Source organism: Candoia aspera, chromosome 1, assembly GCF_035149785.1.
Source record: "Candoia aspera isolate rCanAsp1 chromosome 1, rCanAsp1.hap2, whole genome shotgun sequence".
Taxonomy (NCBI): Eukaryota; Metazoa; Chordata; class Lepidosauria; order Squamata; family Boidae; genus Candoia; species Candoia aspera.
This window is the reverse complement of record NC_086153.1, coordinates 5,069,614-5,089,120: the sequence shown is the minus strand read 5'-3', so window position 1 is coordinate 5,089,120 and position 19,507 is coordinate 5,069,614. Positions and strand designations below refer to the sequence as shown.

The window sequence follows — 19,507 nt, the reverse complement described above, 5'->3', positions numbered from 1 at the left end:
TTGTCATAATACAAAAGGAACAACCGGAGGAAACTCATGAAACCATCAACAACATCTTCAATGGAATGAAATCACAAGGGAAAAAGAAAACAACACACTATCCTTCTTGGACATCCTCATCCGTAGAGGAAATGATGGCAGGTTAGAAACACAAGTCTACCGGAAAGCTACCCACACTAACCAAGTGCTCCATTACCAAAGCAACAACCCAACCTCCCACAAGAGGAGCTGTGTAAGAACATTCTTCAGATGAGCACAAACGCACTGCAGGAGCCCAGACCACCAGAAAAAGCAAACAGATCATCTGTACAGCATCGCCCAGCAAAATGGATACCCCCTCAACTTTATCAAAAAGTGCCTCACCGCCCAACCCACTACAGCCCAACCAGTAGAAGCTATGAAAAGGATAACACTGCCATACATCAGAAACATCTCAGAAACCACCAACAGACTGTTACAACCACACGGCATCACCGTAGCACATAAACTAACTAAAACTCTTCCAAACATCTTAAGCAACCCAAAAGACCCAATAGCCCAAGAGAAAAAACAGGAGTTATTTACAACATACAGTGCAAAGACTGTAACAGTCACAATGTAGGACAGACAGGCAGAAGACTAGCAGAGCGCATCCACGAATGCCAACTAGCAGTCAGAAGACACGATGAGAACTCCTTAATCTCACAACACATGGACAGACTTGACCATAGTTTCAACTGGGAAACTGTGAGCATCCTAGACCAAGCCAAATCCAAAAACACCAGGGAATTCCTGGAAGCCTGGCACTCAGACAAAGCAGCCATCAACGGACACGTAAACAACATTTACGTACCATTCAAAAGAGACAACAGAAAAGCCAAAAGACCAGGACACTCCCTTGCCAGCAATCAACACCCAGATATGCAAAGATCAACACTAGGATTAACCCCAGAGGAACCATCAAACAGCACAATACACCCTAATCAAGGAACTATCAACTCAGTCAACCAAGCAGCAAACAACAGCCCAGTCAAGGAACTCCCAAGGAGAGAATGACACCCCCACCAACACAAGCAGGGCAAGCCATGGTGTATAAACAGAGAGCAAGGCCCACTCCCTCTTCGCACTGAAGATGTTGCCTCGTCTGGCAATGAAACATCTGCAAGAAAACAACAAGGCTCAGAGAGCACCCGGGACTCCATGGTTGCTAAGAGTCAGCACTGACTTGATGGCACATAATCAATCAATCAAGGATCAGAAAGAATATGTAATTTTTTTTCTTTCTATTATTTATACAGATTAGCGGATATATTATACTGCTATTTTAGAAAGCAGTATACTATGTACATACTCTTTAATTAAATCAAAGACCAGTTTATACAACTGGCATAGGTCTCCAAGCAACAGACAAGATAGTAGAAGATTTAAGCCAGATTCTATCTAGAGAATGAAGGAAAAGTCAACCAATTAATTAAAACAGGATGATCTAGAAGCTCAGCTCTGAATCAAAGGAATAGAAAAAAAAATTAAAGGTTCTTTAAACTATACTTCTTATAGAAGACACAGGATCTTGGATGGACGTAATGCACCATGCATTTATATTTTGCTCAAAAAAACAAAACAAAACTGCTAACATTTAACCGTTTATTTATTCAGGAATTCATGCCACTCCCTTCTGGTGCAAATACACCATGACTGATTTTAAGAGTATCCTACCTGCAGATCCTTCAAGTTTGGAAATGGAATTCCAATGGTGATAACTGCACGGGCGTTGTCGTCAGAGAAGTCCAACCCTTCACTAACTTTGCCTCTGCACACGGCAATCAGAAGCGCTCCATCTAGGCAAAAGGACACAGCAGTGTAACATCACCAGTCAACTGTTTGCAGTCTGGCTGAATGACTACTTGGAAAGACTGCCAGCTTTATTTCCCAGGACAGGGTCAACCTCCGTTATAGGGACATCCGGGGGAGGGCCGAGGAAAGGGGAAGGTTGTGCGTGTCCCAAAATTTAAGACTGCAGCATGTGTGAGGCACATAAAAAAAGGGGCAAGTCTTTGATCACCATGCCGTGGCCACCGTCACTTTTTTTAGGTATACTTCTACTTCACTATGTGCACAATGAACTCGGGTCTTATTCACTAAAGCCCCTGCCATGGTTCAGCGCTGCAGCGATGTGCCTGAGGTGTGTCGGGAATCAGGTGGCCAAGAGGCAAAGAACTGGACGTCTCAGTGAGGTTGGGAAGCGGCGGGGGCTGTCCTACAAGCATGCGACTTGTACGGTGATCGTGCCAAGTACAAAATCCGATTCCCATCTTGACTTGCACATTTTATATCTGATTTTTTATAGTTTTACTGCCATTTAAGTCTTTTTACACGGCACTGATTTTAAACTGGATTGTTTTTTATTGACTGTTATTTTAACGGTAAGCCGCCCAGAGTCACTGTGGAGGAGATGGGCGGCAGAGAAATTTGACAAACAGACAAACAAATGTGAGATGGTGAGGCTTCTCACAAGGAACCTTCTCTGGTAGCAGCTATGTAATATGCTGGAACCTTGTCCCAGTCAACAGCCAAGCTTTACACTTTCCGCATTTTTACTTACCTCTGCCTTCCTGACATTTGATGGCATCGTAGTATATTTGCAGCAGCCCAACAAAGTCAGCTTTGTCACCTCCTTTGGGTTCCACAATGACTGTTTTAATCATCTCAAGCTTCTCCCATAAGTTGGTATGTAGCCAGCGATCCTTCAGTTTATCTAACATCTCCACAGAGGATCCAAAAATAAAACCACAGAATCATAAACTATGCGCTCTCTCTCTCTCTCACTTCTTTGGTGATTTCTCTGCAGGCCTGATCCTGAACGGAATACCCGTGTTTCATTATGGAAGTAGGGTATTTATTTCACACTGTGTCCCATTCTTAGAGCTGGAGGTTAGAACCACAGTACCTACACATATGCTCATTTCTGATTTTTCACTGGATAGAGCTGCAGGTTCCTTAAACTTTGGTAGATGGCTAAGGCCATTTGCCTTCATGCTGCGTTTAATCCAGTAAGCATTAGGCACTTTTTTATACTGCCTTTCTAGATCTCTGGAAAGAGAGACAATAACTTATATTTTAACATGTTTAAATTATCAGCATGTCTAATTTGGCAGCACAAAGACTACACTCCCAAGTCATGGGTATACTGGACTCACTGCCCTTGCATCGGGAGGTTTCTGTGGTCTAGTGCAAATGTTAACAGTCCAGAACTTTTAACTTCAATTAAGAGACTGAAAACAGGCTGCAAGAATAAGCTTTGGCCCTATCCAGGCAAAACATTAAACTGGCCATAAAAACACCTCCTCAAGAGCTCAATTTTCTTTCTCAGGTATAGAATAGGGCAAGAGATGCAATTGGTTCAGCTCTTTTGATTTGTCATTATGTCTGAACTAGGAATTACAGTTAATTCAATCCAGGAAGACACAGCTTGATGTCCTCCAGAAGTGTTCCACCTGGTCTCCCATTAATCTTGGCAAAAGTGTCAGTGACAAGCTTTAGTTTAAAAAATCTAGAATGGACCATGTTATGCACATTTGGTTTAAACTATGATTTATAGGAATAATGGATCAAAAACCCCTCAGTTCTTCCATAACCTGTTTTGATAAGCCATTGCTTAAAAAAACTATACATGGCCTGGCTCAGATACAACAGATTAATGGATACTTCAAATCTTTTTCTCTAGCACGTGCTGGAGGAAGAAAGCCAAAAGCTTAAGATAAAATAAGATAAAGCAGACTTATTTGTGTAGTGTTAAATCTTTAGACTTCTTTGAGGGTGTTAACAAGCATGAAGACAAGCGGGGATTCAAGAGAAATTGGATGTTGAGACTTTCAAAAAGTCCTTCAGCGAGAGGTCCTAAGCAACCTGGTGTTAAACTCCCTGAAGATTTTCAAATCAGTGCAAGTTGGGGTTTCCCAGGAATATTTTCTACTGGTATGTTGGCTATCCATATAGCAATTCCTACCCACCTCACCCACCTATAGCACCAAAACCTTATCAACTTGATGGCACATAATAAAAAAACAGTTGGCTTATATACAGTACATAAAATAAGTGGGAACATGATTGCCAAATTCTAATAAGCTCTATACATGTGGTGGATTGGATACTTAAACCCCATGGATTGCAATATATCTATAAATCTATAGATATATCTAGATATATAATATATATTGCTATTATGACTAAATCTGGATCCAACCCACAATTAGAAGGCACAACTGAACAAAAAGCACCCTACAAGTCCATTTCCTGCACATGCTGACTGAACAGGAAAAGTAACCCAAAATGAATAGCTCTGGACAGACGGTCTTGAAACCCTAGCGATGGTTTCCAAAAAAGACAGCTTGCCGCTATTTTTCAATCATGACTTCTATGGAACACAAGTTGAGATGTCACAATAACTTTTCTTTGGAAGGAGTAATTAGCGAGGATGAGCCAATATGCTGTTTATTCATAACAGAGGAGGAAAAACTAGGAATCCTGATTTTATCATTATAAGCAAATGCAGTTCTTGGCAGCATGACTTTTCATATTGCTCCATCCACATATAATGGCGTGTTGCGACATAGCATAAGGAAATGAATTGGCACGGTCCAATTTTATTTTCGCTTGGTACCTGGCATCCATTAAATGTTGCCCACCCATCTATTGGATAGCCTTGAAATGTGGGGGATATTGCCAATGAATCACTAAGCTGGTTTTGTACATCCAAAATGGTCACTTTCAAACATTTCCAGGGCTATTAACTCTCTAAGGGTCTTAGTTGATTTCTTAGCTTACTCAATATTGGACGGCTATTCAGGCAAAGTTGAGGAAAAAAAATCAGTTCATTTCCAATCCCGTGAAAACACCCCCTCCGTATTAAAGTTCTATCCCTTCTGATGGGAAAATAGACTTTCTGTGAAAATTATGCCTAAAAACAAATTAGCAGGGCAGGCACAATGGAACCATTCAGTGCAACCATTCAAACTCTTTCCCAAACACCACATCACTTATGATGATGATGATGATGGTGATGAAGCAATTCCTGTGTTACTTGGGGAGAAAAAAAGGAAGGTGGGAGAAGAACCATTAAGCATCTCCTTAATAAAAACCAAACCACATTGTAAAAAAAAAATTACAATATTAGTCTCATCCTAAGGCAAAAAGTCAGAGACGCTTAAAGGACTAACATTGATCTAAATTTGACTGATTGATTGATTGGATTTATATGGCTGCCCAACTCATATAATGACAGTGTTTCCATGCTTTCCAAACCTCATCACCCAGAGCTTTTTCCAGATTTTTCTTTTTGAATAAGCACAATGTATGTATTCTGTGGGCTAGAAATGCATCTGATGGGTCAAACAGAAGTTCTACACCCAGTTGGCATAAAACTTCAGAAAAAAACATGAAGGAAGCAGAAGCTCAGGGAACCGATGAGAGGCCATGGGAAGACTTCATGTCATGAGTACTGATGGCGAGCAGGAGGGGGCCTCTATCCAGGGGGGAAAACGCATGCGCAGTACTGGGGAGTTGAGCAGCCATTCAAAGAGACACAGATCAGATCCGCCTTGACTTTCGGGGTTTATCTGTCTGGGTTTTTCCCACGCTTCTTCAGTTTGTTAGGATTCTGTTTAATGTAGCAGTAATAAACACTAGAGACCTACTCCTCGTCTCAGCGTGATTTCTGACGGTTAGGACACTTCATGTGTGTAATACTCAACACTCTTAGGAGATGGGGAAGGGGAAGGGGGAAAATTGTTCTTATGGGAACTTGAACATGGACCGCCCCCCTCTATTTCCCAGATCACGCGCGGCAGCACTGTTTCGATAAGAAATTAAGAAGAACTGAGATATTTTCTAAAGTACGTTTTCACCAAACTGATTAATTCAAGCTGGCAATGAGGACCCAAAGATACTCTTCTCACAAGATGAGTGGATTCACTCGGATACGGTAGGCATCTTTCTGGACTCCAACTCAGGAATATGACTTTAAACACAGTGTTTGAAAGCTTTTTAGTTGAAATAGTGCTAAGGAACTTAGAAGAAATCATGTTTCATTTCACTTTCTTTTACTTGTTAGCAGCTACTTCACTTGGGTGCATAGGTACAGCTAAGACCAGATGCCATTTGACTCTTCTTCTTGCTTCTACAAATGGCTCTCATTTATTTATTGTATTTTATTCAGTACATTAAAATTGGTCTCAATCAAAATAACTCCTTCATTTTTGTTTATTTACCTTTCCCCTCATCAACTTTGTTGTATCCATTCCATTAAAGCAGCCTTCCCCAGCTTGAGCATCCTTCAAAAGATGTCAACCTTCTGCTGGGTCAGATCCAAGCTTGCTAAGCCTAAATATCATCCAGACACCCCCAATTCTCCCAGGCAACTAGAATGCAGTGGCAGATCAGCCATGAGAACTATGATCTGATTTTTGCACCAAAAGTTAGTACCCAAAGCATGTTCAAGAATCCATCACAATTAAACCATCACAAAACAAAATTGCCAGTGAAGGAAAACAGGTCTGATCTTGCAGGCTTGACATAAATAGACTTCTTTTCTTTTTAAAATGTCACATGCCACACTTGCACTCTATAATTAAACCAGGTTCAGGACAGGGTGATAAACCGTATTACAAACAAGATGATGATCATCAATGTGCCCACACCAGCACAATCCATACTGAATAATTCATAGTCAGTTCTGAAGATAGAGTATGCATCACTCAACTTTGAAGGAACGCAAGGGATTTCACTGGTACGATTTTTCTTTAGGGACAAGGATGAAGTGCTACTTGCCAGCAGGAAACCAAAGCACGGAACAATGTTCCATGTGCCACAAATCAACCCAGCAACCTGCAGGATGTCTCAGGGTACCGACACGCCATGAATTTTTTAATAAACCTTTTAAATAATGAAAAATGTGAACAGCGACAACAGTAATGAAAAATGAAATGTTTTGCACACCAAAGATTCCTCAGCTAATATGCCGAAGCTGCCAATGCTTAGGTGAAAAAGGCGACTTTTCTAAGGCAATTAAATCCACCTCGTGCATAATCGACTTACTCTGTACTAGAAATCATTCTAACGTTTCAGAATTACATTGACTGTATTGACTGAAATTATTTAGACCTTTAAACTGATTAAGGCAAGCTTAAATACATTTATGTCAAAGTAACTTCCACTGACTTTGCAATTTGCGAGTTGGGTGGCCATATAAAACACTAAATATCTAAATAAATATGAATTAATACAATCTCAGACCTTATTTCCATATTGGGATATTTAGGATCAAAGCCTTTTTTCCCCTTTTAGTAAAACATTTGGAATGCAACACTTACAACTTCCTTTGAAATAGTCCTGATATGTAAGCAAATTCTTCCTGAGATATCGCAAGCTGCAGGGAATGTAGAATGCCCTGAATAAGTGGAGACCTTTTCCTGATTGTTTTTCCATTTCTAACCAAATTCCTCACCCATCCCTTTTGAGACAGTTCACCTCAACCAAAACTGACAGTCCAGTTTTGCTTCCTGCTTCCCTGCTTGTGATGGGAAAGACCCCTCTATAACTTTGTGACCAGATTTCTACAGAGGACAAAGGAAGAAGGGAGCAAATAGAATTAAGGGCTATGCAGACAGTCTGCCCTCCCACCACCCCAGGCATTACCTATGTTATACCAATCGAAGCAAATATTTGTAGCTCAGGGTTGACCTGTGGCGTCCCTGGTGCTCTCTGAGCCTTGTTGTTTTCTTGCAGACGTTTCATTGCCAGACTAGGCAACGTCTTCAGTGCGAAGAGGGAGAGGGCCTTGCTCTCAGCTTATATACCGTGGTTTGCCCTGCTTGTGTTGGTGGGGGGGGGGGGTTGTTCTCTCCTTGGGGGTTCTTTGATTGGGCTGGAGGAGAGAGCACCACCCCTACCAACACAAGCTACCAACAGCACCCTTACCAACACAAGCCACGGTATGTAAGCAGAGAGCAAGGCCCACTCCCTCTTCGCACTGAAGATGCTGCCTAGTCTGGCAATGAAACGTCTGCAAGAAAACAACAAGGCTCAGAGAGCACCCAGGACTCCACATTACCTATGGTGTCAGTTGCTAATTAGGATTAGCAGAGATTATCATTACCCAGACCCTGCTGGCCTTTTGTAAGGCCCTAAAGACCTGGTTCTGTGCCCAGGCCTGGAACCCTAAGTGTGTGAACTGTCCTGTTCCCTGGTTGTGCTAACCACCACCTTTTGTGACATCTTCCTCAGCTGCTTGTGTATTTTAATTGCTGTATTTGTGATGATGGGAATTTGTTTTTCCTTTTAAAATTGTTTGCCGCCCAGAGTCCCTTCCTGATGGGTGGCCATACAAACTGAATAAATGAATGAATAAGCAAGCAGAAACTTCAGATCCTGCTGATAGTATGTCCTCAGCAACCAACAGTACAGATTCACACTCTTACTTATATCTGTGGTGCAACGCTTCAGATCTCAAGGGGAAAGGGTGCTTTGGAAGGTCTGTGGGCACGCATGTCACCCCTGTCGGCAAGTCCTTATATGAAATGTCTTTTTCCCCAGGATCACGCACAGACCAGCAGGTCCAGGGGAAAAACACAACGGCCTTTAAGAGCTGCCAACAGGGCTAGATTTTTGCCTGCACATTCTCTTCTCCCCTTCGGATCTAATGCACTGCACAGCTTTTTCCATTTTTAACCCATTTTCCATTAAAAATAAGCCCAAAGGAGGATGACTAAAATACATCCTTGTGTATGGGCCAGGCAAACCCAAAAACGAACTGGAGCCAGAATGTCTGGATCCATTCGCAGAAGATCCCAGAAACCAATACGTACTGTATGTCAAATAATCATTCCTGCTGCAAATTTAGGCTCCTCTGGTTGACACCTTGCCTTTATTCATGAATGCTTTAGCTTTGATGATAAGCATCAATGGTAGGCGTTTGGACATAAGCACCCTAAGAGTGTGCTCACTCAGTTGAGACTGCAAATTTCTTTGTACCTCAGCCACATCAAGCACTGATCCTTTAAGAAGCGCCAAAGGGAGGAAGAAGCAACAATACAAAACACAGCTAAGGTCAAAGAACATAAATAGGTTATGTAAAAAGCTCATTACTTCTACTAATGTGTTGCCTTCTTCTACAACTGCAACTTTTATTTTTCTTTAATTCCATTATTACAATTGCTACGAAAGTCCTCCAGAAGAGAAGAAAAAGCAAAAAGAGAAAGGAATGTCTGCTGATGGAGCATAGCAGATATTTTTCACCCCAGTTCTTGCTTAAATTGCTGGCCAAATCTCTAAGTCAGATGTAATAGTTGAACTGGAAATTAGATTATGTCTTCAAGATCCTGCAAGGGAGACTTCAGCAATTCATGGAGCGATAATTGCCAGATGTACCAGCTGGGTTTAGAAAAGGCAGAGGAACTAGGGACCAAATTGCCAATATCCAATGGATAATGGAAAAGGCCAGGGAGTTTCAGAAAAAGATCTATTTCTGTTTTATTGACTATTCTAAAGCCTTTGACTGTGTGGACCATAACAAATTGTGGCAAGTTCTTAGTGGTATGGGGATACCAAGTCATCTTGTCTGCCTCCTGAGGAATCTGTATAACAACCAAGTAGCAACAGTAAGAACAGACCACGGAACAACGGACTGGTTTAAGATTGGGAAAGGAGTATGGCAGGGCTGTATACTCTCACCCCACCTATTCAACTTGTATGCAACATGCTGGGCTTGAGGAATCCAAGGCTGGAGTTAAAATCGCTGGAAGAAACATTAACAATCTCAGATATGCAGATGATACCACTTTGATGGCTGAAAGTGAAGAGGAACTGAGGAGCCTTATGATGAAGGTGAAAGAAGAAAGTGCAAAAGCTGGCTTGCAGCTAAACCTCAAAAAAACCAAGATTATGGCAACCAGCTTGATTGATAACTGGCAAATAGAGGGAGAAAATGTAGAAGCAGTGAAAGACTTTGTATTTCTAGGTGTGAAGATTACTGCAGATGCTGACTGCAGTCAGGAAATCAGAAGATGCTTAATCCTTGGGAGAAGAGCAATGACAAATCTTGATAAAATAGTTAAGAGCAGAGACATCACACTGACAACAAAGGTCCGCATAGTTAAAGTAATGGTGTTCCCTGTAGTAACATATGGCTGTAAGAGCTGGACCATAAGGAAGGCTGAGAGAAGGAAGATCGATGCTTTGGAACTGTGGTGTTGGAGGAAAATTCTGAGAGTGCCTTGGACTGCAAGAAGATCAAACCAGTCCCTCCTCCAGGAAATAAAGCCAGACTGCTCACTTGAGGGAATGATATGAAAGGCAAAACTGAAATACTTTGGCCACATAATGAGAAGACAGGACACCCTGGAGAAGATGCTGATGCTGGGGAGAGTGGAGGGCAAAAGGAAGAGTGGCCGACCAAGGGCAAGGTGGATGGATGACATTCTCGAGGTGACAGACTCATCCCTGGGGGAGCTGGGGGTGTTGACGACCGACAGGAAGCTCTGGCGTGGGCTGGTCCATGAAGTCACGAAGAGTCGGAAGCGACTAAACGAATAAACAACAAACTTCAATCAAGTTGTTCTGAACCCCTTCATTATGGCACAACAGCAAAAGGAAATGGGGCAACTGAATTCTTCATTTATTTCCCTGTTGCTACGTGTATGAGATAGTTAAACTAACAGCGTGATTAAATATTAAAGGAAGCTGCTATCCCAGGTGTGAAATTGGGTGGGAAAAAGTTCCATCTGCCAGTTCAGCATGTAATTTTTTTAGACGTCATGTCCAATAATCTGTCATCGACTGTCACTATGTGTTCTGATTTATGCGATGTGAAGCCACTGTTGGAAAATATCCTTCTTCATGTAAAAAGCCAAGGGCCAGCGGTCACTCTGGAACAGTGTTCCTCAACTGCGGCAACTTTAAGATGTGTGGATTTCAACTCCCAGAATTCCCCAGCCAGCTCTGGGAGTTGAAGTCCACACATCATCTAGTTGCCAAGGTTGAGAAACACTGATACACACACACACACACAAACACACACACACCTCTTAGTAAAACAGTAACTGAAAGGTCAGCTTCCTTTAAACTTTGGCTTGACTAGAGAAAATTCTTATCTACCAGAGATCACCAGATGAGTGATTGATGATAAGCCTGAAATACCCATAGCATATTTTATACTGTATTGATTTGTTTAAAGTTGCCCAGAGAGCCACTGGGAATGTAATGTAAAGAATATCCCAAAAGCAAAAATAAACAGAAAAATACAATACAATACACTAAACAGTAGAAGAAACAGGACTTATACAACTTGCTCATAATAAATGCAATCTGCCTCCTGAATTGCAAATAAAATTGAGTTGTTGTGAGCAACGCGTTTATTTAAAGCCAGATATGGAACCACACCATGTGTTGGATTCTTAACATCTTTATAGCTGGGAACATGATTCACAAGGAAAGCTAAATAAAAGCTAAGGTGTGTAAGGTTCAGGAGCTAAGATCCCATGCATCTCTCTTAGGGAAAAAGAAATGTCACGAACAGATCTGTTCTTTCCTGCTCCTGACTATGTCTATCTCTATTTTCTCACTATAGAAAATGATTAGGGAAAGGGACTTCTGGATGAAGACGACCTCAGTGGAATGAAAAGCCAGAGCGTAGACCAGCTCTTTGAAATCTCTCCCGACAAGGAGAGGACTTGAGATCACCCACAAGTGCTCCACACTGTTGCTCCTCAGGAGGAGACCGCAAGATAGCATTCTCTGGCAGTTTAAAGCTCTGGGAGATGGGGGAATAGCCATCTTTTCGCTCAAACCATAGTCAACGCCTTTCAAAAGGACACTAAGTTTGCATACTTCCTTTTCTAATCACTTTTGGAAATTGCTTGTTAACTGCTTTTCCGCTATTAGAAACCTTTGGATCAACAAGTTTGACAGCACTGGGTGAGTTTCCTTTAAGTGAAAGAAAGTTTTAACTACACCCACTCAAACTTCTTAAGTTTCAGAACTTTAAAAAAATCTTGTTTTGGAATAAACAGCAAAAGGGTGATTAAAACTTTGATTTTAGAAAGTCACAAACAGACTAAGGGTCCAGATAAATTTGAAATAAGATTTTGGAAGTAACTATAAAGAATCCTTCCTGTGGGAAAATGCTTTTGTTCTGAATTTAAAAAAAAACGTAAGATAACATTTTAAAAATTGGACACTAGAGGGAACTAAAGATTACAATTAAAGAGAAGAACACATAAACTCAACTTACAATTACAGAATGAAGCAAAATATCCTAACATTGAACTTATTGAAGGATATTTTTGAAAAAGAGACTCAGAAATTAATTCTAATAGTGTCCACAGAGACATCTGCCTCTATGGAAAGACTGTGTCTAAAACACATTATGGAAGAGGAGTAAGTTTTATCTGACAAGATCAAGACAGTGTTGAAAGTGGATTTACAAATGACAGGCCACAAGAATGACAAGGAAAAAGATGTTACACTGGACATACAAAAGAAACTGGCTGATGTTTTAATAATTAAAAGGGATATACAATCAATAAGCCAAGAGAGTGACCTGGATAATTTTCCTATATTGGATTTACAAAAGAAGTGTCCTAACAGCCAGGAACCACGCTGAGACAAGGAATAGGTCTCTAGTGTTTATTACTGCTACATTAGACAGAAAATCCTAACAAACTGAAGAAGCGTGGGAAAAACCCAGACAGATAAACCCCAAAAGTCAAGGCGGGTCTGATCTGTGTCTCTTTGAATGGCTGCTTAACTCCTCAGTACTACGCATGCGTTTTCCCCCCTGGATCGAGGCCCCCTCCTGCTTACCATCAGTACTCATGACAAGAGGCTTGTTAAAATTTTGAAGTATCTCGTAAGAAGGGACAAAGAAAAAATGAAAAGAAATCAAGTTCTATGACATTATTTGAATGGACTGAAGAGTAAGATTAAGAAGTAAAAGGAAGAAATATAAAGTTGGTCTATTTGATCAAGGTTAAAATAGATACGTTGTTATTTCTAGTAACCGTAATGGACTTTTGCTGACACCAGGACTGAACTGATGATGCTTTATGGATTTGTTTGTAGATAAGAGATGGGATATGGGAAGAAGAGACAGTATGTTGTATTTTAAGAGGAGGTGATAAGTGACTAAAATTGCTTATACTTGTTGTGATGAAGGTGGGAAATCACTTTATACTTTTTTCTTTACTATATTCTTATTTTTCTGTTTTTCTTTTTTCTTTCTTTTATGCACCTCCTACTCTTTCTTTTTATTCTTCGATCTTTTTTCAGTTTGTATTAGTTTTTACTGCTGTAATTATAATTTTTAATACAATTACTATTAAAAATGATTAGGAAAAGGAAGTAAAATCCATGGGGAGAAAGAGTCTCTGGTCCTCCTAGGAAGGAGATCCTTCCTATCTGTTCTTCCTGATGCTGGAGTAGGGTCAGTGACCGGAGGATACTTTTAGATTTAAAATCAGATGACCATATGGTTGAGTATGGCCTACTGCTCAATCCCATTCCAAGAAAGAGCTGATCATCAGTGGAAGATGTATATCTGTATGGCTATACTTTATCTTGGTTTAATGTTTTTTGTTCAAACTTAACTTTTTTTAAAAAAAAAATAATTGATGTAATGCTGCCCAAAGTAATAAATGATGAGTTGGGCAGCCTTACAAATTCCATAAACAAAGATAATCCATCGTTTCCGGACAAGTTCCTAGCCTCTTGATACCACCTGCCAAAATTCAATCTAAAAATGGCAAGATTTCAGTAGCAAAATTCTCCTAATAATTACTTTTTTAATATTAAAGATGGGAAAGTTTCCTGCTACCATTCTTCCCCTTAGCTCCTCTAAAATGTTCTGAAATCAGATAATTGTGGTTTTCTTTTCCTTTTGAATGGGGAGCTTAAGAGTTGGACAGTTTGCCTCCAGCGTTCTCCCATTCTCACCCCAATATCCCAAAAAGATATTTAAAAAAAGGAATCACAGGATTCCTACACATAATTCCCAAAATACAGATTTTTGGCGTAAGTTGCACATATCGATACATTCATCCCACTCAGGCACTATCCTCTATCCATTAAAATCATTTTTAAGAGATGCAGAGCCCTAAATGCTGTATAAGGAAGGGTGGGGGCGGAGAGTAAACAAAAATTAAACTGTGGCCCACTGATGCTCACTGGCCATAAAACAATCTGCCTGGTGGGGAGAGGGAGAGAAAGAATGAAATAGAATCAAATATCCTAAACGTGGGATTGGCTGTTGGCTGGCACTCTGACCAAGCACACTCTACCTTCTGTGGTGGGCCGTACTTGTCTTATTCCATTAACGTTCATACTTTTCAGAAACCAGGTTGATGGGAAAAGGCTCAGCTCAGAAGTGATGAATCCATCAAAGGTTTACAGTCACACCTCGGAAACATTACCGAAAATATGAAATGGGTTGATCTGTATCTGCCCACATTAATCATTAGTAGCAGCCAACCCAACAAAGAAACCCAACTCAACAGATAAGAAAAAAAAAGAAACAGAATGCCAGGCCCAACTACACTTTAAAGTTATCAACTTTAAAAATTTAAGAGCCATTATTTCTCCTGGCTCCATACTTAATAGCATTTCAGCCATCCCTTCCAATGGTCTCACTGCTTTTCTTGACAATAAGATGGGGGTGAAAGGCATTCTCTGTGGGGGCAGAAATTGATCTCATATTGTATGGAAACTTTCTGCTCCTTCCTGCAACCAAAGTTTTTTCTTCTTTTCGGGGAGAGGGGAATTGGAACCTGTAGGCATTGACACAGGGACCTCACTGCAACTCTGCAGATATATAAATACGATAAATAAAATAAAATAAAATTTAAACATACAGTATGTGATCACAGACATTGCAGAAAATCATTGTTCAACCCTAAGCCCAGTCTAACAGCCTTTCCTCTAGGATGTTCTTTTTGTTACGTATGTTTGATCTTCTGGACACAGATGATCTGTATCTCTGTTTCTTGGTTTTTAAGGAAAAGACATCCAGAGCCATTTGGGCAACCCATAAATCATATAAACGAACAAACAAACAAATTGCTGGAGGTGGTGTTCTGAGTTGGTGCAAATAGCAGCCAGTGTCTTTCCTGGTGGATGGTGGAATTTCTTATGGATGTGGAAGGACAAAGGACAGTTTGTCCCTGACATACAATCTTAGACCGTCATTAAACATGCATCACATGTACTTGTGTGATGTCATGACGTAAGGACGGGTGGACAGAGCATGCACAGCCCTCTTGTTCTAGCATCATGACATTGTGCCCAAGTATGTAAGCAGCTGAATTAGGAATGCAGTTAAAAATGGACATTTATGAATGCAGTCTCCTCCCACTGCCCATTTCTCCTCTCCCACTCCCAGAATTAATCCTTGGGAGAAGAGCAATGACCAATCTCAATAAAATAGTTAAGAGCAGAGACATCACACTGACAACAAAGGTCCACACAGTTAAAGCAATGGCGTTCCCCGTAGTAACATATGGCTGCGAGAGCTGGACCATAAGGAAGGCTGAGCGAAGGAAGATCGATGCTTTGGAACTGTGGTGTTGGAGGAAAATCCTGAGAGTGCCTTGGACTGCAAGGAGATCAAACCAGTCCATCCTCCAGGAAATAAAGCCAGACTGCTCACTTGAGGGAACGATATTAAAGGCAAAACTGAAATACTTTGGCCACATAATGAGAAGACAGGACACCCTGCAGAAGATGCTGATGCTGGGGAGAGTGGAGGGCAAAAGGAAGAGGGGCCGACCAAGGGCAAGGTGGATGGATGACATTCCAGAGGTGACGGACTCATCCCTGGGGGAGCTGGGGGTGTTGACGACCGACAGGAAGCTCTGGCGTGGGCTGGTCCATGAAGTCACGAAGAGTCGGAAGCGACTGAACGCATAAACAACAACCCCCAGAATTGCTAGTATCCCTCAAAGAAAGGAAAGCAGTTTTATGTGGGAAAAGTCAGCACCTAGTGGAGGGAAGAACAACCTATAGCCCTCAGCCCAGACATGGTCCCAGCCAGAGAATCCCCCACTTGATCATTGTTGTTGAAAACTGGTGAGGTTTGTTAGTGTTTTGAGGGGAGAAAACACCTATAAATTTGTAATGTAAAGCCTAAAATAGAATCAGAGACTTTGAAGGGACCTCAGCAATCATCTAACCCAACTGCCTGCTCCATGCAAATTCTGCTAAAGCATCTCTGACAGACAACCATCTGGCCTCTGGCTGAAGGTTTCCAGCAAAGGAGAATTCACCATGTCATGGGGCAGCCTGTTCCACTGGCTGACAGACTGCAGTCAGGAAGCTCCCACAGATGTCTACACTGCCCTTCTTTTCTTATAATTTTATCTCACAGATGCTGGTCTTGCCCTCTGGGTTCATCTCGCTACTGAATAGCAACCACCTACTATCACTGGGTCAACCGTTTTTAAAACCAAGAAAAAGACAACTCTCCAGAGAACTGGGAGAAGGGGGAAGAACCCTAATCTCTGCCCTGCCTTCGTGTCTAACACAACTCCTCCTGGCTCCCCATAACGTGGCCCTCAAACCCAAAACGTGAAGAGCAAATCCGAACCACTGAAGCCATCTCAGATCCAAAGAGAAGAACAGACTTACACAACCTCTACAGAGCTGATCACCCTGAAAAGGGATTCCAAGGGTTGTAAACCAACATCACCCCCAGCCGAGGTGAAGTGGGCCCCATCCCCGTCAACTTTCCCTAAGTCCTTCAAATCTTGGTTGTTTTAAATTATATATTAATGGCTTACGTGCTGAAGGTTTTTTATATTGCTATTTTATAGTTTTTTTATTCTAAGCCACCTGGAGTCATGTTTTGTGAGACGGGCGGCTATAAAAATGATAAATAAATAAATACCATGAGCACATCAAGTTGGGAAGCCTGGGATAAGGCAATAGACAAGTGTTTCTCAACCTTGGGAACTCGAAGGGGTGTGGACTTCAACCCCCAGAATTCCCCAGCTGGCAGGGTTCCAGGTCCAATTTCTGCTCAAAAGAATCTCAGGTACCAAGTGATGGGAAAGAGAACCTGGAAATCTGTTGCCCGTCACAGCCAGTAATATTGCTTGGGATAGACCGGCAGGATCAGAATCTTTTATTGATTTTATTGTAATTTGTTTGATTTGTTACAGGCCGCCGAGAGTCGCTGAGAGCTGGGCGGCATACAAGTTTAATAAATTATGAAATTATTATTACTATTACTGTTATTATTATTATTATTAGTCATGGGGTCTTTCAGTCGGTTTGGAAGTATTCTCAGTTAAAAACAAATGGGTTTTGAGGTTGAAAAGAAGGAAGTTTTGAGCATGGAAGTCTTCCAGAATGCTCAGAACAGCTTGTTTCTGCGCACACCTACTTGTTTTGTATTGTTTTTTTCACTGCAAAAGAGAACCAAAAAAAATCACATGTGCAGTCCAAGGAAACTGCACTTCCATGATCCATTTAGCCTGGGGACATGAATCCCAAACTGAAAATTAAGGGAAGTGGCTGAATGGGAGTCAGTTAGAAGCCCCAAATCTTTCAGAATTTTGTAAAAGAAAAGTATTTCAGAAGCTATAAAGAATGGCTAAAGGAACTAGGTATGTTTAACTTAATGGAAAGAGGACGGAGGGGAGACACGACAGCAGACTTCCCATACTTGAAGGGCTGCCACAGGGAAGAAGGCATCGATCTATTCTCCGTAGCACCCAAGGGTAGGACAAGAAGCCATGGGCGAACGCTCCTCGGAGGGAGATCCAGCCTGGGAACAAGGAGGAGTTTCCTGACAGTGAGAACTATTAAGTGGTGGGATAGCTCACCTCCCGGAGTGGTGGGTGCTCCATCGCTGGAGGTTTTCAAGAAAAGATGGGACAACCATTTGTCTGAGTTGGTATGAGGACTCCTGCCTTGGGCAGGGGGTTGGGCTAGAAGACCCCCAAGGTCCCTTCCAACCCTGTGATTCTGTGAAGCTGAGGGAAGGTTTCCGCTCAAATTGTGGCACACCTGCTTTTTTCACACAAAACCCTGGATCAGTCATGTCCATCTCCAGTTAAGATGCTGAAAAAGGGTATTTTTGCCAAAGATCCTGGGCACTGTTATCAATCACGGTCTGACACTACTGGGCAGGATACAGCAACTGTTCATTTGTTTGTTATTTTCTGCATACAAAATTTAAATGTTCCATAAAACATATATGAATATATAGGGTTTTTTTTTCCTGCAGGGTTTATTGAAAGGTGTGAGAAGCTGTACGTTTTTCTAGCATTTGCACATTCCAGAATCGGCAGGTTACAATACTATTTTATTTATTTCACAAATATATACAGTATATATCTGCTCACTTATCCAAGCAACTCTGGGTGATGGACAGAAATAAAAACATAACCAAACTATACAAATCCACTGAAATGGAACTGGGTTGCACCCCCTAAAAATCACCTTATTGGCACATCAACAAAAAAGCCCCATTAGCCACCAGAGCTCCATTAGCATCCCAGCCCCAGGGCCAGATGTACCAGAAGAGCCAGGCCAAATGGACCGGGGCTGCCTGTCTCTCAGTGGAAAGGCTGTCCCACAAGAGAGGTGCTATGCAGAAGAGGCAGGCTTTCTGGGGCCCACTGTGGTGGATTTCAGAGCTGGTGCTCCTTCCCAAGGGGGAGGTGGCACATTCCAGAGAGGAAAAAGATTGCACAGTCCCGGTTCTGATGGTGGGAAACTTAAGAGGTTCAAGGTAACTCCGCCTTAGAGCCATTGCTGAATATTTACCCATAGGTCAGTTGGAGAACCTTTAGTCGGGCAAGATTCTGTTTTATGGCAAGAGCAATAAAGAAGTTGATAGAGTTGGAACTTTGGCTCAGCGTGGTTCTTTGCCTGTTTCCCTGACACCCACTAAGTAACATTGCTTCACCAATGGGATCTGGAGCATGCCCACTCTTGCCTGATCTTCTGGGACTAATGTTGTCTTGAGATCCTGGAAGGACAGGTAGACTAGGAGGATGTCACTGTATATAGACAAGAGAGAGATGATCTTGTACAATGAGTTGCATTCCCAGATGGACGGATGGATGTCGTGGTTAAGGCATCAGGCTAGAAACTGGGAGACCATGAATACTAGTCCTGCCTTAGGCACAAAGCCAACTGGGGGACCTTGGGCCAGTCACTTTCTCTCAGCCCTAGGAAGAAGGCAATGGCAAACCACTTCTGAAAAACCTTGCCAAGAAAACTGCAGGGGCTTGTCCAGGCGGTCTCCGAGAATCAGACACAACTGAACAGATTACACACACACACACACACACACAATTTTTATTGAGAATTTGTAAGTAAAAGACAGATCTAAAGAAAAAATAAGAAAGTGGAAAAGAAAAGAAAAAAGAAAAGAAAAGAAGAGGAGGAAGATTACAATGAGTTGCGTTCCGATGTAGTCACTTGTCCAGCAGTTCCACTGAAATGAATGAGATTTCCATTTGTCCCAGCTCAGTTA

General features: G+C 41.7%; 1 protein-coding gene and 1 long non-coding RNA gene across 2 annotated transcripts in view; one reads left to right on the top strand and one right to left on the bottom strand.

Moving 5' to 3' along the window:
* LOC134492363 (uncharacterized) overlaps window positions 1–1,055 on the top strand; it is a 227,729-nt gene extending 226,674 nt beyond the window's left edge. Inside the window, exon 2 of the long non-coding RNA XR_010067434.1 lies at window positions 909–1,055. This is a non-coding gene — a long non-coding RNA (uncharacterized LOC134492363). The remainder of the gene's footprint in view (window positions 1–908) is intronic.
* The window catches only part of BRIP1 (BRCA1 interacting helicase 1), a 115,977-nt gene that overhangs the window by 34,101 nt on the left and 62,369 nt on the right, over window positions 1–19,507 (bottom strand). The window contains exons 14-15 of the mRNA XM_063296349.1: window positions 2,582–2,741; window positions 1,696–1,817 (exon numbers count right to left, since the gene is read on the bottom strand). Coding sequence (XP_063152419.1) covers window positions 1,696–1,817; window positions 2,582–2,741 — 282 coding nt within the window. The remainder of the gene's footprint in view (window positions 1–1,695; window positions 1,818–2,581; window positions 2,742–19,507) is intronic.